This window comes from Lontra canadensis, unplaced genomic scaffold, assembly GCF_010015895.1.
Source record: "Lontra canadensis isolate GAN:19392208 unplaced genomic scaffold, GSC_riverotter_1.0 scaffold4, whole genome shotgun sequence".
NCBI lineage: Eukaryota > Metazoa > Chordata > Mammalia > Carnivora > Mustelidae > Lontra > Lontra canadensis.
The window spans coordinates 54,779,921-54,799,848 of NW_022630998.1; the positions used below are offsets into that span (position 1 = coordinate 54,779,921).

General features: G+C 43.7%; 1 protein-coding gene across 1 annotated transcript; it reads left to right on the forward strand.

Annotated features, from left to right (window-relative positions):
- Positions 1-1,195: 1,195 nt before the first annotated feature.
- Positions 1,196-19,294, forward strand: PLAC8L1 (PLAC8 like 1). Its single transcript, XM_032850883.1, has 4 exons — positions 1,196-1,350; positions 5,543-5,679; positions 17,534-17,670; positions 18,904-19,294. The coding sequence occupies exons 1-4, from the start codon at positions 1,229-1,231 to the stop codon at positions 19,042-19,044; spliced, it is 537 nt and encodes a 178-aa protein (XP_032706774.1). The 5' UTR covers positions 1,196-1,228; the 3' UTR covers positions 19,045-19,294.
- The last annotated feature ends 634 nt before the right edge of the window (positions 19,295-19,928 follow it).

Consider the following 19,928-nt stretch of genomic DNA (forward strand, 5'->3'; position numbering starts at 1 on the left):
TCCTGAATAAATTATGTTGGATGCTATTCAATATGGTGATTTTTAAATGCTATTATTTCTTTTTCATACAGTTGTCATTCTTCTATAAAGAAGAACATTCCTTTTTCTTTCTCTTTTTCATTTTATTTTTAGGTGAAAGAGCTATGTGGCCTACAGCTTAGTCAGTTCATACAATAGATGTTTGATTAGAAAAGTTAAGTACAAATGCAATTTTAAAATATAGAGTCAGCTTACATGGACAATGGTTATCCACTCCTTAAAGGAACCATATTGTAAATCTTTTTTTTTTTAAAGATTTTATTTATTTATCTGACAGAGATCACAAGCAGAGAGAGAGGAGGAAGCAGGCTCCCTGCTGAGCAGAGAGCCCGATGCGGGGCTCGATCCTAGGACCCTGAGATCATGACCTGAGCCAAAGGCAGCGGCTTAACCCACTGAGCCACCCAGGCGCCCCTGTAAATCATTTTTTTGCAAAGCTTAGTAATCACCTGTTCATCTCTGTTATCCTACAAACTTGAATTTTCATGTATAGCACATTTGTTCAACAAGTTACTAAATCCTTATTCTGTTGCATACACCATGTTATGCGCTTAGAGTTGGAATGGTTAAGTGGAAGAAACATGGGTGTCCTTCATGTAGGACGCATCCTTTTGGATGAGGAGACAGACTTGCCCAGAACCCAGTGAGTGAAGGCAATTAGGAAGATGTATCTGAGAATCTTGATTTGGAAGGTATTATAAAGGCTTTTCCTCACAAACCCGCTCAAATAAATGCTTTGAGATTCAGAACCCTCAGCAGTTACTCTCTGTGGGTCTGATGTGAAGACTATGTAGCAGAGTTGGCAGGTCCCTGCTGTTGTTTTTCTCATGTAACCCTGAATTATGATTGTAGATGTCTTCTCTCAATTCCAAATCTTTTCCTCAAGTTTTTTTTTTTTTCCTCTCTGGACATTTTCCCAGCATTGCTGAGATCCACACCTGCATAAGGCATGTCCTAGAGGCGTACTTCAGAAACTCCTAATACCCTGACATAGACACGTCCAGTTAGATGTGTATGCGTCTTTAAAGAAATAAGATGTCTGTCAGTTACAGTGCTGTGACCTCAGGTTCCAGAATATGAACGCAACATTCTTTAGAAGAGGTGCTTTACTTTGGATTGAATCTAAGTTTAGAATCAGCCTCTTGTCAAAGGGAGAAGGAGAGCCTCCGAGACAGGAAAGCTCTTCGCTATGAATTGGTTTGGAAATTACTTCTCTAAATTTCCTGAGGATGCTTCCTTACTCAGCCTACACTCACCTCTGTTGCTTTCACTCATCTCTTCTGAAGATGAACATTTTCTTTCCAGTGTGAGGTAGAGAGTTGGGTGATTTTTTTCTTTTTCTTTTTGGGTAGCATATCAAATCTCTTTCTGTCTCTCTGTCTAAAAATCAGTCTCTTCTTAGGAGGAGCCAAGAGAAGAAAACTGGGCTTGGGAAGAAAGTAGTTGCTATCATTTTCCACTGGTACTTGAAAAGGGGCAACTGATTAGTTCCTTCGGGCCCTGCTTGGCCAGTGAAAAGAGAAGGGCTAGCTTGGGTGAAAGGGCGTCTTTTATTCTTAACTTTCAGCGTTGAACCTTGACCAAGTAAAACTTGACTACTGGGGGCTGCCAGTAATTTCTAGTCCTTTGAAATCAAAACTCCAGAGCTTTGGCTTCAGTTAAGTTTGAATTAATCAAGGAAGCCTGGGTGGGAGGCAGAATGAATGCTTTTTAGTATTGCAAGTTTCATCAAGGAAGAGGGTGACAGGAACAACGTCCCCCCCCCACCCCCCTGGCAAGGCGAAGCACCAGACAAGTGGGGACACAGGGTGGGAATGCGCTTAGCAGCAGCAAGAAGAGGACCACAGAGTGAGGTCAGAAAGCAGGGAGAGTGTGCATCCCCATCTTCCAGCACTGGGCCTCTTGCCTTGTGCTTTGAGTCAGCCTCCTGCTTCCCACCAGCTGAAGCCTCCCTCTGTTGCTTATCTCTTAGGGTGACTAAACTTCGTGGTTTACCTTGGCATGTCCTGAGGTGAGCCCTGGAAGTTCTCCCTCCTGGGAAAACCCTTAGTCCTGGGAAAGCTGGATGATGGGTCCCTGGGATCGAAGTTTTAGGTATTTGGGCAGCCCATGTGACGCCTGAGAAACTGCCCGAGAGCACCTGCCTCCATTCTCTGTTTCTTGGGAAAGGGTACAGAAGGCCCTAGGGCAGTGCAGGATCATGGAGTTAGAATAACAGTAGCCACCACCCACTTCAAGCCTCCTGTGTGCCGAGAGTGTGATCCTGTTTGATCCTCAAGACCACTGCAGAGGGAGGATGTTTGCAATCCAGTTTTATGGGAGAGAGACCAGAGCTGAAGGCAGTGACATGTTTCCCAAGGTCAGACAAATAGAAGGCAAGAAGGCCACATTTGAATTTTAGCATGCCCGGGCCTAAAATCTGTCTTCCACTCAATGAAGAACTTGCCGAATCTGATGGCAAATGGGTGGTGTGGAGGGATGCAGGAAGTTTGAGGCTCCTCTCTGCTTTTATTTCCTCTCTCCACACCTGAGAAGTGTAACTCTGCTAGAGAAGGAAACACTAAGATCCCATAATTTATAACTAGATTTGAGGAGGACTCAAAGATAGCAGCAGAGATATGGACATTCAGTTTGGTCTAGTTCACCAAGTAACCACAAGCTTGCCAGGTGTCAGGTTGTGTGCTGGATTCCGGGGTTACGGGGTCGGGGGGTGCGGGCGAGCAGCTTGTGCTCACTGACCCCAAGGAACAGAGGAAATAAGACAGGCATAAATGTGGTTTCTTCACCAGTTTAAAATCTTCATAGCTGTCTTTGTTTGCTCTGAGCTTCCTTAACACAATGTCATAGACTGGGTGGTCTCGTGAACTGAAATTTATTTTCTCACCGTTCAGGAGGCTGGAAGTACAAGGTCAAGGTGCCCGTGTGGTCAGGTTCTGGTGAGGGCTCTGCACCTGGCTTGCAGCCTTCTTGCTGGTTGCTCAACGTGGCCTTTTTACATGGAAGTTTTATAGCCCATTCTCCCACCCCTATTCCTCACTTCACTGTAATCACCTCCTCAAAGCACTATCTCCAAATACAGTCACACTGGGGGCTGGGGCTTCAACACAGACTTTGGGGGAACACAGTTCAGTCTGTACCATGGGCCCCAACCCACAGTGTAACAGACGTATTCAAGTGTACCCATACCACACGTTATATCCATACTTTTTCTGCTGTACAATAAGTGAAAGGATTTTTATAATTTTGCTTTTGAAATTATTTGGCTCTCCGCAATTAGTTCACTTTATGATTGGCTCTTGTTTCTCAGCAATCATTCGTACTTGGGATTTTTTTGCAAAATGAGAATTCTAAATTGTTTTTAAATGTAGTAAAATATTTGTGAATTTGACAGTTAATGAGGTTGGCATAATGCTAGACTTCAGTGTTTAGTTGAGCATTAACTAATTTTGGATTCTGTCTTGTAGTTTTTGTATTTTGGAGCCAGTACTTTTTCCTAGGCCTCAGATAGTGTTGCAGGCTCTTGAAAAGCTCGTTAGCTTGCAAGCCTTGTCTCTAAATGCCTAAAGGATGAAGGGGTTGGGGTTATTTATAGCTCCACTTTGTGCACTTCCAGACAGGTAGCTCCTGACCTTCAACTCCCAGCTGGTGTCTCCTTGGCACTGAAGACCAGCGATCTTCCACCCATCCTCTTCCCCACCAGCCTTCCTCCTACTCTCTGTTCTTCGCCATCTTTCTCACGTTGACGTCCCCACCCACCCGATGGGAGACTCAGAGGCTGGTGTGGTCATTTGTGGCCCCCACATCCACCTCTGCCAGGTTTCAGGCTGGCTGGTGTTAGGATGACAGCTTAGGTATTGCTGGCGACGTTGTTAGGAATCTCGATTTCTGTACCTCTTGTCTGGAGACCTGCGCTTTTGGCTTCGGGTGAGGCTTGGGCATTTGTTTTGTTAACAAGCTAATGTGTTTATTAAAGGCACATCAGGTTTGGGAGGGCGTGGATGCGGGCAGTGTTAGTAGAAGGAAAGAGAGATGTGGATCTTAATAACAAGAACAATGCACCCCCACTGGATTTACTGCCCTGATTTAGAGGTTCTCAAAGGGCCCTCTGCTGTTTCCAAGATGCCCTCAGGGTGTTGCCTTAAGGGTGCTCAGGAGTGTTCCTCTCTGCCCTCCAGGCCATGTGTCACAGGTGCTGAGCCTTGGTGACTAGTCCTGTAACAGCAGCTGTTACAGGAAGAATTTCTGCTGTCTCTTATTTATTTTGTCTCCCGTGTGAGGCAGGCTCGCTCTTTCATTCTTCACAACCCACCAGAGACAGGTACAGACTGTTAATGAGGCTTGCCAAAAGGGAAGCAGGAAGTAGAATAATTACTACCATGTACAGGCTCACACTCATTCTGGGGCAGTCCCTCAACCATCCTCTCAATCTGCCCCTTCCAGGAGGCTAGGTACAGCTTACCCTTCACTGTGGGACTACCCCAGGTATCTCCATGGTAGGACCTGGGGCAAAACCAGCTTTGGGGCCCAGAAAGAGAAGGGAGTTTTTCCACTTCACTTTTGAAGGCTATCCCCTCGGCCCGTATTTTCTACTTGAGAATGGTGACATGGACTATCTCTTCCCTTCAAGGAAAACTAGGCCAAAGGTGTATTTGGTGGGCCCCCCAGGATAATCATATAGTACTTTGATATGAGGACATCTTCTGGGGGCACCTGGGTGGTTCAGTGTGTTAAGCATCTGACTCTGGGTTTCAGCTCAGGTCATGATCTCGGGGTCCTGGGATCCAGCCCCATCAGGTTCCACACTCAGTAAGGAGTCTGCTTGAGATTCTCTCTCTCCCTCTCCCTCTGCCCTTCTCCCACCAAAATAAATAAATAAATAAATAAATCTTTAAACAAACAGAAAAAGACATCTTCTGAAGTCTTGGTTGTTTGTTTAAATGATAACTGCGTGTTCAATTTCTACGGCCTCGTCCCAATTTCCATGCCCAAGCCCTATTAGTTTCTTCAATGAAGGCTCAAAACCCCTGGGGTACAGCCTCACTCAGGGCATACACTCAGACACAGCAAACTAATTATCTGTCCTTCATTCAACACAATAATCCTGTGAGGTCATCTTTTTAAATCTTACTTTCAAACAAAAAGAAACAGAGATGTTAAGCGACAGCTGAGGTCAAGCTGCCAGCAAGTGACATGCTGATGTCTGAACCGAGTCCTCTTGGTTCCAGATTTGTGGATTTAACTATTACAAAATACTAAGGAAGTAGACTGGACCTTAAGGGTGAATGACAGGGTCTGGAGTAATCATGCCATTACCAGAGAGAGGGCAAAGTCGGAGCAGAAGTTGGTGGGGGGGGGGCAGATGGTGAGGAGGTTGGGCTACAAATTAAGAGCCACTCAGCATCTGTGTCCCTTTCTCCTTTTTATTGCTCTGTCTTGGCTTAATGGTTATCCTTCTGAACCATCCCCTTTGTTTTCAAGTTAATCACTGTTTTTGACTCTCCAGGAGCCATGCACCAGCCCAGGCTGTGGTGAAGCAGCCTGACCGGGGAGGCCCTGGCAGGACCACCATCGCAGCGATCGTCCAGACTGGGGGAGACTGGAGCACCGGCCTCTTCAGTGTTTGCCGAGACAGGAGAATCTGTATGTGTTCCCTCTTCATGCAAGTCCTTGACTATTTTCTTTCCCAAGTCATCCCTGGGTGCAGGAGCTACGTCAGGCACAAGGACAGAAATATAATGGCTTTAGAATAAGCAGACCAGTCTTCTAGCGGCTCATGTGCACTCCTTGGCAGGAAAAAATCTTGCTTTTCAGGGATGTGGATGCTTTTATAGAATAAGTGGTAACTTCAAAGATTTTTTAAATGACGAACTCCACTGTTGGCAAAGATGCATGAAATGGGCTCCCCCATCTGCTGCTGGTGGGAGGAGACGTTGGTATAACCTTTCTGCCGGATGGCTTAGCAATACGTATGACAAGAACCTCAAGTGTTATATAGCTTTGGCCCAGTCATTACATTTTTAGGCATTTAGTCTAAGGAGGTAAATCACGTGCGAAGATTTAGCAATGTTAAATTCTGCAGCATTGGTTATTGTGGCAACAATCTGGAATGACCTGAAATGTTTGATGGGGCATGCACACATTGAGTTATTATACAGCCATGAAAAGTCACATTGTAGAATAACAGTCAACGGGATGAAAGATGTTTTGGTACCTTTTTAAGTTAAAGAAGCAGACTGTAAAACTAAGCACATTAGACACCATTTTTTGGGGAGAAATATTTTAAAAATATCTGGAAGGATACAAATACAAATGTTTATGACATACTCCAGATGGTAGGCTAATAAGTAATTTTATTTTCTTTTTGCTTATCTCTTTCTAGTATTTCTAGGAGGAATATGCAGTACTCTTATAAGAACAGAAATCATCACAAAAAGCCTCCTATGTTGACGGAAATATTTTCAGATACTATTTTAGCTCTAGAGAGGTACCTAGCTGTATGATTGTCCCCTGGGAATGAAGTTCAAAGCACATCTATTCCATTTTTATCTTGGGATATTCCGACTCATCTCTGGTACCATGTCAGCATCCCTTTCCAGGTCCTGCCTTTGCCCTAGGGAGCATCTCGGCCACAAGACTTTCCGGGGGATGCTGTGTGGCTGGGGGGAGGTCTCTGTTAGATATGCATTTATCACTAACATTCAAAATCCAGCAGACCCTGGGTCTATTATTTTTGAAGAATATGGCTTTCTCTGCCCTTTGCTGGTTTTTGGAAAGATCTGGATTCATTCCTAAAGCCTCATAGTATTGATCAGAGACCCATCTGAGCCGTTTCATGGTCCTAGTCCCTACTCAGCTGACAGTCTTGCTGAGGCTAAAGCTCTCCCACCAAGTTTTGGTGTTCTGGTCCTCTATGCTTGAGCCCCTCACTGTTTGCCTGGGCCCCACAGAGAAGAGATTGCCTCGTAGAAAATCTTACCCTCCATCCCTGTCCATCTGCCCATCTGACGCAGAGCTCAACAGGTTTCTTCCTGCTGCTGCTACCCATGTGGACTTCAGATCAGATAATGACGGCAGCCATTCTCTGATTCTCTCAGCTTCTTCCTTAGTCTCTTCCAGATACTTTGATTTTGGTTGTCCCCTGTACTGAGGTCCAAAGAAGGCAGGAAAGCCATGTGGAGATTTTGAGATCTAGCATCAAATTAGGAAGTAGACATTTTCCTTTCGTAGTTTGTAGTTGGGAGTTGTGGAGTCATCAGTACATTTTCAAGTATGGCAAAGCCTAGAATATAGTGTAGTGGTGAGGAGAACATGTTTGTATCAGATGAGACGTTGCCTTGTATCTTAGCTTGCCTCTTACTGGCTATTTGACCTCGAACAAATTCTCTGGGTCTTCACTTTGCCCCCTCTAAAGGGAGGATAATAAAAGTGCTCACCTCAGGGGTTGTTGTTAAGATTAAAACGTAATACCTAGAGACAAACCATAAGAGACTCTTAATCTCACAAAACAAACTGAGAGTTGCCGGGGGTAGGGAGTTAGGGAGAGGGTGGTTGGGTTATGGACACTGGGGAGGGTATGTGCTATGGTGAGTGCTGTGAATTCTGTAAGCCTGACAATTCAAAGACCTGTACCCCTGGGGCTAATAATACATTATATGTTAATTTAAAAAAAAAGAATACAAAAAACCAAAACAAAAACGTAATACCTAGAACCCATTCTTAACACTGGCTTGGAACTTGACTGGATCAATTTTTTTGGTTGCATGCTCTACTGGATTGAATAGTCCTTTCAAAGTTCATGTCCACCTGTACGTTCTGAATGTGACCTTATTTGGAAATAGGGTTTCTGCTGTGTAGTCAAGTTTAAAAAGAGGTTCTACTACATTAGGGTAGATCCTAATCCAATGGCTGGTGTTTCTCATAAGAAACAGAAAATTTAAGTACAAACACTAAGAAGAGAAGCCATGGGAAAACAGAGGCAGAGATTAGAATAATGCCTCCATAAGCCAAAGAATGCTAAGGATTGCCAGCATCCACCAAAAGCTTGGAGAGAGGCATGGAATAGAATTTTCCTCAGAACTTCTGGAAGGAACGAACCCTGCTAACATCTTAAGTTCATACTTCTAGCCTCCAGAATTCTCCCATTGAGAGAATGATTTCTTTTCTTTTTGAAGTTTTTATTTAAATTCCAGTTACTACCATATATTGGAATATTAGTTTCAGGTGTACAACTTAGTGATTTAACACGTCCGTACAACACCTGGTGCTCATCACAACACGTATCCTCCTTAATCCCCATCACCTGTTTCACCCATTCCTGCCCCCCCGCCTCCCGCCCCTGCACCTGCCTCCCCTCTGGAAATTGTCAGTTTGTGAGAAAACAATGCCCAGTTTGTGGTATTTATTATGGCAGCTCTAGGAAACTAATACACGAATAAACATTGCATTTCATTTGGAGGCATTGGTGTAGCTCAGAGAATCAAAAAATCAACTAAAAACTAAGTTCAGAAGGGACAAGCTGTATTTTTATACCGTATTTAAAGACTTTATTTATTTGACAGAGAGATCACAAGTAGGCAGAGAGGCAGGCAGAGAGAGAGGGGAAAGCAGGCTCCACTGAGCAGAACACCCGATGCAGGACTTGATCCCAGGACCCTGAGATCATGACCTGAGCCAAAGGCAGAGAATCAACCCACTGAGCCACCCAGGCGCCCCCAGGACAGGCTGCATTATCAGAAGCTAGTTGATACTCTCTGATCAACTGCAAACATTTTTGTCATTTTGTTTTTCCTTCTGAGAATTGATGGAGCAGATGGAGTCCATTTTGCCAGGCTTAGGTCATTCTAAAGGACAGTCCTATCAGCATTGCCCCCAGTAGTGAAGAGATATTTTTCCCAAATTACTGTTGGGGTGCTGTTATCAGGAAATGCCCAACAAATACAGAATAATGCCCCTAGTGAATCTGAGATATATTATTGTTATTTTAAATTGTTAAGAGCCAAGAGTAGAATCAGGAGGCATAGACGTGCTGTCGCACAGTGACTTCTACTCCATCCCAAGGGCACCGAAAAAGTTGGCTAAAGAAACAACCATCCTCACCATGCCCCTGCCTTAAATGCTGCTTCACCACTTAGCTTTGTCCCCCAGCGCCATCAATGTGAAGACCGATCACACTCGGCCTTCTGAGAGTCCCTGCTGGCCCGTTTCAGAGCCCATTCTGGGGACAAGGTAAGAAGGGAGGATGTGTGGAGAAATAGAACATTCTTTTTTTTTTTTTTTTAAGATTTTATTTATTTATGTGACAGACAGAGATCAGAAGTAGGCAGAGAGGCAGGCAGAGAGAGAGAGAGGAGGAAGCAGTCTCCCTGCTGAGCAGAGAGCCTGATGCGGGGCTGGATTCCAGAACCCTGGGACCATGACCTGAGCCGCAGGCAGAGGCTTTAACCCACTGAGACACCCAGGGGCCCCGAAATAGAACATTCTTTACATTTTGGCACGATCCGTGGAGAAGGGGCCATGGATACACAGTACAAGATGATCTGGAATGTTCTGTGTCCCGGTTGTTATTCCCTGGATGGACCTCCATTTTATGACTGCTCATAGTGTCTCGAAGCTGACTGTCTCAGAAGAAAATTTCCAGATGATACGCTTTAAATGCTCATTCTCCGCACTGTCATCAACCCAGGACATGAGTGGAACATGAGTGCTATGGAGCCTGGGCTTCTTTCCTTGTTTAAAAGGGCTGCTTTATCCACAGAATTTCAATTCAAGCCGACCACTGTGTAAATAGTTGTGACAAACTTGGGAACAAAAAAGGAGAGCCGCTTTCCATGACTTTTTCCACGCCAGAGTCCCATCCTGGGACAGCCTTCCATTACATGTTGAGAATTACTGCTATAATTTGTCATCCATTAAACAAAGGGTATGTCAAGAACAGCGGTGATTTCCATTTCTTTTTGACATTTTGCTTTGTCATTTTATTGCAATTACATTTTAAATTTATTTTTATTTATTTATTTTAAAGATTTTATTTATTTGAGAGGGAGCAAGCATGAGAGAGCACAAACAGTGAGGGGGCAGAGGGAGAAGCAGGCTCCCCGCTGAGCAGGAAGCCCAATGTGGGGCTCATTTCCAGAGCCCCGAGATCATGACCTGAGCCTGCCTCCCTCTTCCCACCTGGGCACTTTTATCTGCACTCACTGTGCGCTAGGGTTGGCAAATGGATATTTCTGAGTCCTTTGTAGATGGGGTTCCTGCAAGCTCAGGTGTGAAAATAAAGCCACAGGGAACTGAGTGGCTGGCTGCTAAATGTTGTCCACGGTGCGGTGCGAGGCGAGATAGCCCAGCTTCAGGAATGTTTGTGATGTTGCCCCAGAGAAGGTTTATGTGGCAAGTTTAATGCACATTGGTTTGTAATTCAATATTTACTGAGTTCCTACCCATGTGCCGACAGGTGATGGGTGTTACAGTCATAATAGTGAATAAGACAGAGAAGGTTTCATAGAGGAGATAGACATTAAGCAAATGAATCCATAAACAATAACAGCAGTTGTGGTAAGTGCCCTGAAGGAAAGAAAGAGGGTGTTATGGAAGGAAACTATAGGGGAGTGGGGTCAGAGATGGCCTCTTTGAGAAACCGACTTAAAGCTGATACTGAAACCTGGGAGGAAACGACTTTCAGACCACCTACCTCCGTGTGGAGGGCACCATAAGCACGTGGGGGGTGAAGAGCTTGGTGGGACTAGTACTTACCAGATGCCCAAGATGTGTAGGATGAAGTGGGCCAGGATTCTCTTTGGTTTTCTGGAAGAGGAAGGCTTGAAAAGGCCTGTGATGGAGGTCTGTGTCCCTGAACTTTATCTTGGGTAAAGTGTACCTCTCTAGAAGGAGGCACCACTGCTTCTTGCTCACCCCTGCCGTGGCCAGCAGGGTGCCTGGTCAGCAGGAGGCACTGAAAAACATTTGCTGAACAACCCATCAGTGAATGAATTTGAACCTATATTCTCACTGGATTCCTTCTTTCTTGCTTTCATTGAAAGAGTCATAAATCTTCTGAGTTGGAAGGGGTACTGGCGTCACTGGTCTGGCCCCTCACCTGCTTGTCAAAATTTCCTCTGCACTGTGCCTGGCAAGAACCTGACAGCCTTGGCTTTCTGAGCATTTCTAGGAAGGAGGGCTTTTCTCCTTGGGAGGCAGCTCTGTGCTTTAAAAAAAAAAAAAGAAAAAGAAAAAAAGGGTCCCTGGGTGGTTCAGTCAGTTAAGTGTCTGCCTTGGGCTCAGGTCATAATCCTGGGTATGGAGCCTGGCAATGCGCTCCCTGCTCCGTGGGGAGTCTCTTTCTCCCTCTCCTCTGCTGCTCTCCCTTCTTGTGCAAGCTCCCTGTCAAATAAATAAATAAAATCTTTTTTAAAAAGAGATTTTGTAAAGTTTAGCATGCACACGATGCAAAATGAAAAATTACCTACCCCTTTGATACATTTGCTGTCTGTCCACCCAGTTTCCCCAGAGATGACAACTCTTACCTGAGTCCACATACAGTCTGTATGCTTGTGAAGGTGTAAAATAATTTTGGAGCAAAGGAGATTATTTTTTCTATTATAACAGTATTGTGGAATCATCATAAAAAAGAAAAATACGGAGACTTATGAAAAAACAAAAACCAGTATCCTGTAATCCCAGCTGTTGGAGATAATCATTGTTGATACTCTAGTACCTCTCCTTCCAGATTCTTTGCTGTACGTGTATTTATGTAATTTCCACAAATAGTAGAACTATAAACACACACTGTTCGGCACCAAATATCTTACATTGCTGCATAGATTCCATTTTATGAGTGTACCATAATTTATTTATCCAGAAATCTATTGGAGCACCTTAATGTGGTTTCCAGACTTCTTGCTGTTCAAACTCACACTCCCTGAATGTCTTCGTATAGACGGCACTTTGCATGTGTGTGAGTTTACCTGTCGGACAATTGCTGAGGAATCAACCTGTTGGTCAAACAGTAGGTACCATTTTAAAACTTGATAGACGCTGCCAACTGGATCTCTGTTTGGAAGTTGTACTAACTTACACGCCCACCCACAAGGTATGGGGGTGCCCCATTTCTTTCTTGACCATCTCTTACTGCTCAGTAGTTCTGCCTTTTTGTAATAATTGATCTAAACTATGCCTCGCTGCAGTTTCCACCCACCTTTCCTACTTCTGCTCTCTGGGGCTTCGCACTCTGGTTCTGTGTAGGCTTTTTCTTTCTCAATTCCCCTGTGAGTGAGAGGGATGAATAATAAATCACTTCCATGCATGAGGGTGGAGCCCATCTCAGAGGATAGGCCAGGAACACTGAGGGAGTAGGTACTTCTATAACCGCCAGGCCTATGGGTGCCATGTAAGAGGAAGAGGCTGGATTTCTGGCTCAAATCCCTTTTGAGCCTGAAGCCCTAAAAACAAACAAATAAAATATAATAATATATATTTGCATATATGTATATACACAAATAACACATGTATATGTTCACCTTGTAAGAAATGAAACATTACAGAAAAGGAGATCATAAATGTTCTTTTTTATTAAATCAGTTTGGAGGGTTTCCTTCCAGATCTTTTTTTCCGTGTTTACATATGTAGCCATTAGAAATATATACTATTCTTTTGTAACACTTTAAACAAACGATAGTGTTATGCTGTATGTATCATTTGCAATTTGATTTTTTTTAAGGATTTAAAAGAAAAAGATTTATTTATTTGAGAGAGTGAAAGCAGGAGTGGGAGGGGCAGAGGAACAGGGAAAGAAAATCTCCAGCGGACTCCTTGCTGAGCATGGAACCTGATGTGGGGCTCGATCTCATGACCCTGAGATCACAACCTGAGCAGAAACCAAGAGTTGGCCACCCAACTGACTTTGCCACCCAGGTGCCCCTTAAGGTTTTATTTATTTATTTATTTGAGAAATGGGGGCAGGACCAGGGGAGGGGCTGAGGGAGAGAAGCTCCAGCAGACTCTGTGCTGAGCATGGAGCCCAATGCAAGGCTCGATATCATGACCCTGAGGTCATGACCTGAGCCAAAATCAAGAGTCAGAAACTTTATTGACTGAGTCACCTAAGTGCCCTTGCAATCTGATTTTTTTTTTTAAACTCAAAATATGTCTTAGAGATTTAATTCTCTTGGTACTTAATCTTTCACTGCCTTCTCCTCCTCCTCCTCCTCCTCCTCCTCCTCCTCCTCCTCCTCCTTCTTCTTCTTCTTCTTCTTTTTAGATTTTATTTATTTGACAGAAAGAGAGCAGAAGCAGGAGTAGCAGCAGGCAGAGGGAGAGGAAGAAGCAGGATCTCCACTAAGCAGAGAACCTGATGAGGGGCTCGAACCCAGGATGCTGGGATTGTGCCCCGAGCTGAGACCTTTTTTTTTTTTTAATTAACATATAATGTATTATTTGCTTCGGGGGTACAGGTCTGTGAATCATCAGTCTTGCACTATTCACAGTCCTCACCGTAGCACATACCCTCCCCAGTGTCCATCACTCAGCCACTCTATCCCTCACCTCCCACCCCCCAGCAGCCCTCAGTTTGTTTCCTGAGATTAAGAGTATCTTATGCTTTGTATCCTTCCCCAGTTCCATTTTATTTCATTTTTCCCTCCTTCCCCCCACGATCCCCCACTCTGACTCTCAAATTCCTCATATCGGAGAGATCATATGATAATTGTCTTTCTCTTATTGACTTATTTCGCTCAGCACAATACCCTCTAGTTCCATCCATGTCATTGCAAATGTGAGCTGAGATGTTTAACCAACAGAGCCACCCAGGTGCCCCTCTTTCACTGTATTCTTAATTATTCCATAGTATGATTTATACCATCATGGCTTATTTATGCTTTCATCTATTAGTGCACACTGAAGTTTTAAATTTCAAGCTGCAAATAATTCTATAGTGGACATCCGTGTACTGCTTCTTACTCTAGGGTAGATGCTCACACGTGGAATTACTAGATCCTAGTGTACTTAAAGTTTTACTAGATTCACCCAAGTTGCTTTCAAAAGGACTGTGTAGCTATTTCTCTCTGGTTTCCGCACAATGTAAATATTGAAAAACTTGGCATGCTTATGGGGTTTCTGAAGGTCTCAATATGCATTTCCCTGATTACTAATAACTGGCTTTTCACGGTTGCTATTGGCCATTTGTGTTTCCTTTTTGGTAAATTACCTGTTCATGTCCTATCCCCATTTTCTTCTTTTGCTTAATCCTTTATATATTGATTTGTAGGAGTTAGCAACTATGCTGTAAAAATTTCTCCTAGAGACTCTTTAAGACAACATTCCATGGTCTCGCTCTTGCCCATTCCTCTTGAGTATGAGCCAGGAATTTTTCTCTCTCTCACTCCACCATGTAGAGCTGTAACATCTGATGAAAAGCAACTTTCCTAAAGTTGCATGATGTGAGAGAGTCACACAGGAATAAATACAAATTAGTGGTAGTAAGGATACTGTCTTGGAACACACAGATCCACAACCATTGTAACATAAATACATAAAACATGAGAACGTACAGGATTGTGTGTAGTAGTTAAGACTTTGGGTTTGGGGCCAGACTACCTTAGTTCAAATCTGGCCTCCTTTCCTTCCTAATAAATGTGTCCCTCTAGCCGTCAGTTTATCATCCATTAAAATGGACACAATAAGAATATCTGTATTATAGGATTGTTGTGAGAATTAAGTGAGCTAATGAATACAATATATTTTTAGCAGGGATTGGTACATGGTGAACTCTAATGTTAGCTATTACATTAATAAGAATTCGACTTTCATGTGATTTTTTTTTTAATCCAATCTGATTTCTGTCCCAAGGTAACTGAATGTGTGTTTTGGTGTGTTGCCTTCAGTATCTAGTAACTACATCCTAATGAATGCTTAGATAACATGGTTATCTGAAGGAAAGGATTAAAAATAAAAATAACAGCATGTATTTTTTAAAAAGACATACCAGTTGTAAAGCTGAGATGCAGGAGTTCCAATGCACAAAGCAACGTTTTTACAGTATACTTACTGAGGATGGTGGGCATTTCTCCTTGCCAGTGATAGTGGTGCAGCTCAGGTGATTGTGTAAACACAATTTATTATTTACTTAGCTTGTCAGCTTTATAATTATGCAATTTTAGATTAATTTTTATTTGTAGGCATTTGCACTATTTCATAATTCATGCATTAAATGAGAGTTGATTGCTTGTTTTTTCCTGTGCCATGATTTCCACGTCTCCTAATTCAGGGTTGCCTGCACTATGACCCCTATAAACTCGCAGGAAGTTGACTGGGCCATGTGTCCTCTGAGCTGTTCATCCCAGTGGTCAGTGCAGGGTGGGGCCTTCTGATCCGGCTGGGAGTAATTATTATTTTTTTTAAGTGTGGGGCAAAACATCTCAGACTCACTCAAGGCTGAATTCAGAATTTGCTTTGGGGTAAGGGATGCCTACAGTACGTGATTTAGTGGATTATCTCACGACTCCCGAATGGATGGAATAGATGTTCTGGTTTTCAAATAGGCTGCTCCTTGCCCTCCTCTCCTCAGAGTCCTCACTCTCTGTATGCACGTGTGCCACCTCAGCCCCTCAGAGCCAGGGTGAAGTTCACAATCCTGGAACATCTTTCCTGAGCTTCTAAGATATAACAGCATTCCTCTCATTTTGCTTTTTTGTCATTGAATCTGGGAGTGGGACTTTGCATGCCCCACTGTTTGGGGAGGGAGGGAAGGACAGGTAACAGATACAGGCCCTTGACAGGAAGTTATCATGCTAGTGACACTGGTATGTGAGCCTTTTTGTCAGGTGCACTTAAAAGGTTGGGATCATAACCACTTCAAACTCACTAAAATGGCTAACGTCAGAAGGACCGACAGTAGCCAATGCTGGTGAGGACGAGGAACAACTAGAACTCTCATCCATTGCTGGTGGGATTGTTCAATGGCGCAAATATTTTGGAGAATTCTATCTTGTCAAGTTCAACATAAATCTACCTCATGACCTAGCAATTCCACTTCCAGGAATCCACCTATAGGGAATGAAAATATATGTCCGCATGAAGGCCTGTCCAGGAGTGTTCGCAGTACATATTCACAATAGCAGAGGATGGACTAGCCAGCAAGAGTCTGGAGAAGCGGTCTGTGCAACAGTCGTGTGTTGGATACTACTCAGCGCCAATGAAGAATGTACTACAGACTTGCATAACAGCAAAGGTGAACCTCAGGAAACATGACGTTGAATAAAGAAGGTGGATATAACAATAAAGATGGCTCCCTGTATATGAAGTCCAAGAGGAGGCAAAACTTATCAATGGGAAGAGAAATCAGAACAGTGGTTGCCTCTGGAGTGGGGATGGTAGGGCTGGGATTGTTGGGAAGGGGCACAAGGGAACTCTGAGGGCAGTGTTCTACTTGTTACTTGGGTGAGAACGTGATTGTCACAAGTCACCCAACATAACATTTACGGTCTGTTCATTTTCTTGTATATAAATTATGTCTGAATACCATTTATTGCATACATGCGTTAAAGGTCATGGTTAGCTTTTTGGTGTTTATTTATTTTGCTGTTTTATAGTCCTAATTATTTGTGTTCTCCAAGGTCATCTTCATTTGCAATGCTATATGACATAACATCTTAACTGTATACGAGGAAGTCTTAATCTGCAGTCTGTTGATAGCTTTCAGTGGATCCTTGACCCCACAAAATTGAACGCAAAATTTTGCATGTCTGGGTCTTTTTCTTTTCCCTTGAGGAGTGACTTCATAGCTATCACCATATCCTCAAAAGGGTCTGCGACCCAAAACATATTTAAAATAGATCCTCTGCGTTAGATGGTTCATGCAGAATGTGTAGGAAACAGTATCAGGAGTTAAAGATCAATAAATAAATAAATCTCACACTGTTTCCAGTTGATGTTCAAGGAACCAAGCCTCTAATAGTTTACAGATTAAAACTGGCAGATGTCAGTGGCTCCATGAAACTAGCAAAAATGAGAGTAACCTTCTGGCCAGGGAAATAGAATACAGTCCTGATGAGAATAGCAGGCAGAATCAGCGCACCATAAAAGAGCTTTTAATCACATTTACAGAGAAAGACGCCTGCTATTCACAAGTATCATATACTGGGTCTATTTTAAATATTGAAAATAGATGAACATAATAGAAGCAACAGCTAAGATTCAACTGTAAAAAATTATTTAATGCTCTTCTCTTGACAGGAAAAAACAATTACCATAGTGAACGCTAACAGAATTGTATCAGGTGCAGCTTTGCCAGTGTTTAACAAAAGAAGACAATTTTGATGTGGCTCAGTTATGGCAATTTTCATCCACTGACTTTTGACAATTGGTTATTCATTCTCAGTCCCTGATTGCAGGGAGACAGTGCAGCATTCAATGGGTGGCATCAGGTTGTAAATGCTCTTTGAGACGTGAAGTTGTTCTGAGCACATCTAAGAACCGTGGCTTGCTTTTATGTGGTTATTGACAGGTTTCTGTGGTCTGTTTTGTCCAATGTGCCTTGAGTGTGACATCGCCAGGCATCATGGAGAGTGCCTTTGTTGGCCATTGTTACCCGGGTCCACCTTTGCACTGAGAATTGGCACCAGAGAGAGACATAAAATACGGGTAAGTGTGTTTGAACCGGTATGTGAACTTGGATCTATATAAGAATCTAAATGTCTTTCAAAGCTGTGGTTTAAAAAAAAAAAAGTCTGCGTGAGAATGCTTAAAAAACGCCACATTTAGCAGAAGAGTTTGGGAAAGGAAAGGGAAGAAATTTCTGACTTCATTCATATGGACTAAAATGGACAGGATGAAAGGCATCTCCAAGGGGGTACCTATTATAATGCTCATCAGGTCAATGGGCCGCTTCTGTTTCTCTCTCTCTTACTGCATCAAGAGAAGATGACAGGTAGAATGGTACCAAATTTGGAGGATTTACTTGGGATGGTCTAAGTGAAAATGAAGAATATGGGGCATATGCAGAATTCACTTTGAGGGTTCCCTGGGGATGCTTCAAAGAGCCAGTGTCACTTTCCAGGGCAGCTGAGCCTAGGTACAACGAGAGACTGAGCACAGAAAGTCATACATATCAGGATGTAGACAGTTAAAAATAAAAAAGACATTTCCTTATATACCTAAATGGAATGATCCCTAAAATATATTTCAATATATTGATTCAATATATTGAATATTGAATTGAATTGAATATATATTCAAATTCAATTTGAATTCAATTGAATTCAATATTCAAATTCAATTTCAATTCAATTGAATTGAATATATATTCAAAAATATATTTTATTCAATATATTGAATAAAAGGTACAAGACACAGAAGTACGCAACTATTTACATATAAGGACTATATATGTACTTGTGCCGACATAGAATTTATCTGGAAGTGTACATAAAAACCTGCCAACAACAGCTGCCCCCAGATAAGTTAAGTGGGTAGCTGGGGACAGCCGGGGAAGAGGGATGTACTTTTTACTTCCTGTGCCACCTTACTGTGAGAACGTTGGACCATAGGCATTTATTACCCACTCCAAGGAAAGAAATAAAGTAATTAGAAGTATTAAGTCCTAATAGAAAAAAAAAAGATGCTGACAGAGAAACCAGTGGTTTCAAGTGTGAAGTCTGTGTCAGAAGCCCTAAGTGAGCCAGGTCTCTGAGCTGCAAGGATTGGTAAGCAGTTGAGCTGCTTGGCCCTTGGGTGTCCTGGTGGAGCCGTGTCCCCGGGTGTCCCCGTAGGGCATTGATTTGGTGGAACTCGGAAGCAGTGGACGGGATAGGCTCCTGGGGGATGGCACGGAGCCTGCGTGACTGCTCCAGGACAGAGGCGTGGGTCTCACCCTAGGGCACGCTGTGTGAGGACTGGCTCGCCGTGCACTGCTGTTGGCCCTTCTCCATCTGCCAGGTGGCCCGGGAGCTCAAGATGAGGGCCTCCCGACTCTACGAAATCTACACGGCTCCTTCAACCAAGGACAACCTTATCTGACAGAGCGAGAAAAGTCCTCCTCCTCACCCACTCCCCAAGCCCCTCCTAGAAGAGAGATTGTTCTTAAGTTTTCATGGAAATAGTATGAAAATAAATGATTTCTCCGCTATGGTCTTTACTCTCGTTCGTTCTTCACACACACCTCCGATGAAGTCTCTCTGGCATCCCAGCCTCGCCACATAAGGCAGGTTCTAGAGACGAGCTTGTGCCTTCCACACCTGCCTAGAGTTGGAGAAGGTTGCATTTCCCCCATCTTCCTACCACCATCCTTCCCTGGGAAGCTTTCTTCCCTACCCCCTTTTGCCCACAGAGCCAGTAGTGGGGCAGGAGACGGTTGATCTTAGTTAGCACCTGGACTGGACACGAAGCATCACTAAATCAGAGAGGCACTGACTGTCCTTCCCTTGTCCTGACTCCTTCAGTCTGCACCGCATGAAGGAGACGGTCCCGGGTGGCTGCAAATCTTGAACACCTCTCCGACACTGGCGGATCTTGGCCCCGAGCTTGAAGCCCTAGGTGGGCAGCTGAATTGCGTCCGACCCCCGCCTGCACTGAAGTGATACGCTGAAGTCCTAACTCCTTGCGTCTGCGAATGTGGCCTTACGTGGAAATAGGGTCTTGCAGACGTAATTAAGACAAAGTCATTGGGTGGGCCCTAATCCAGCGTGACTGCTGTCCTCACGAAAAGGAGAGAAGAGACACAAAGATAGACACACAGAGGGAAGACAGCCGTGTGAAGACGGGTACAGAGATCGGAGAGATGCAGCCACAAACCAAGGCATGCCTGGGTGACCAGAAGCTGGAAGAGGCAAGGGAGGAGCCTCCTCTGGAGGTCTTAGAGGGAGCCTCGCCCTGCCCACATCTTGATTTTGGATTTGGAGCCT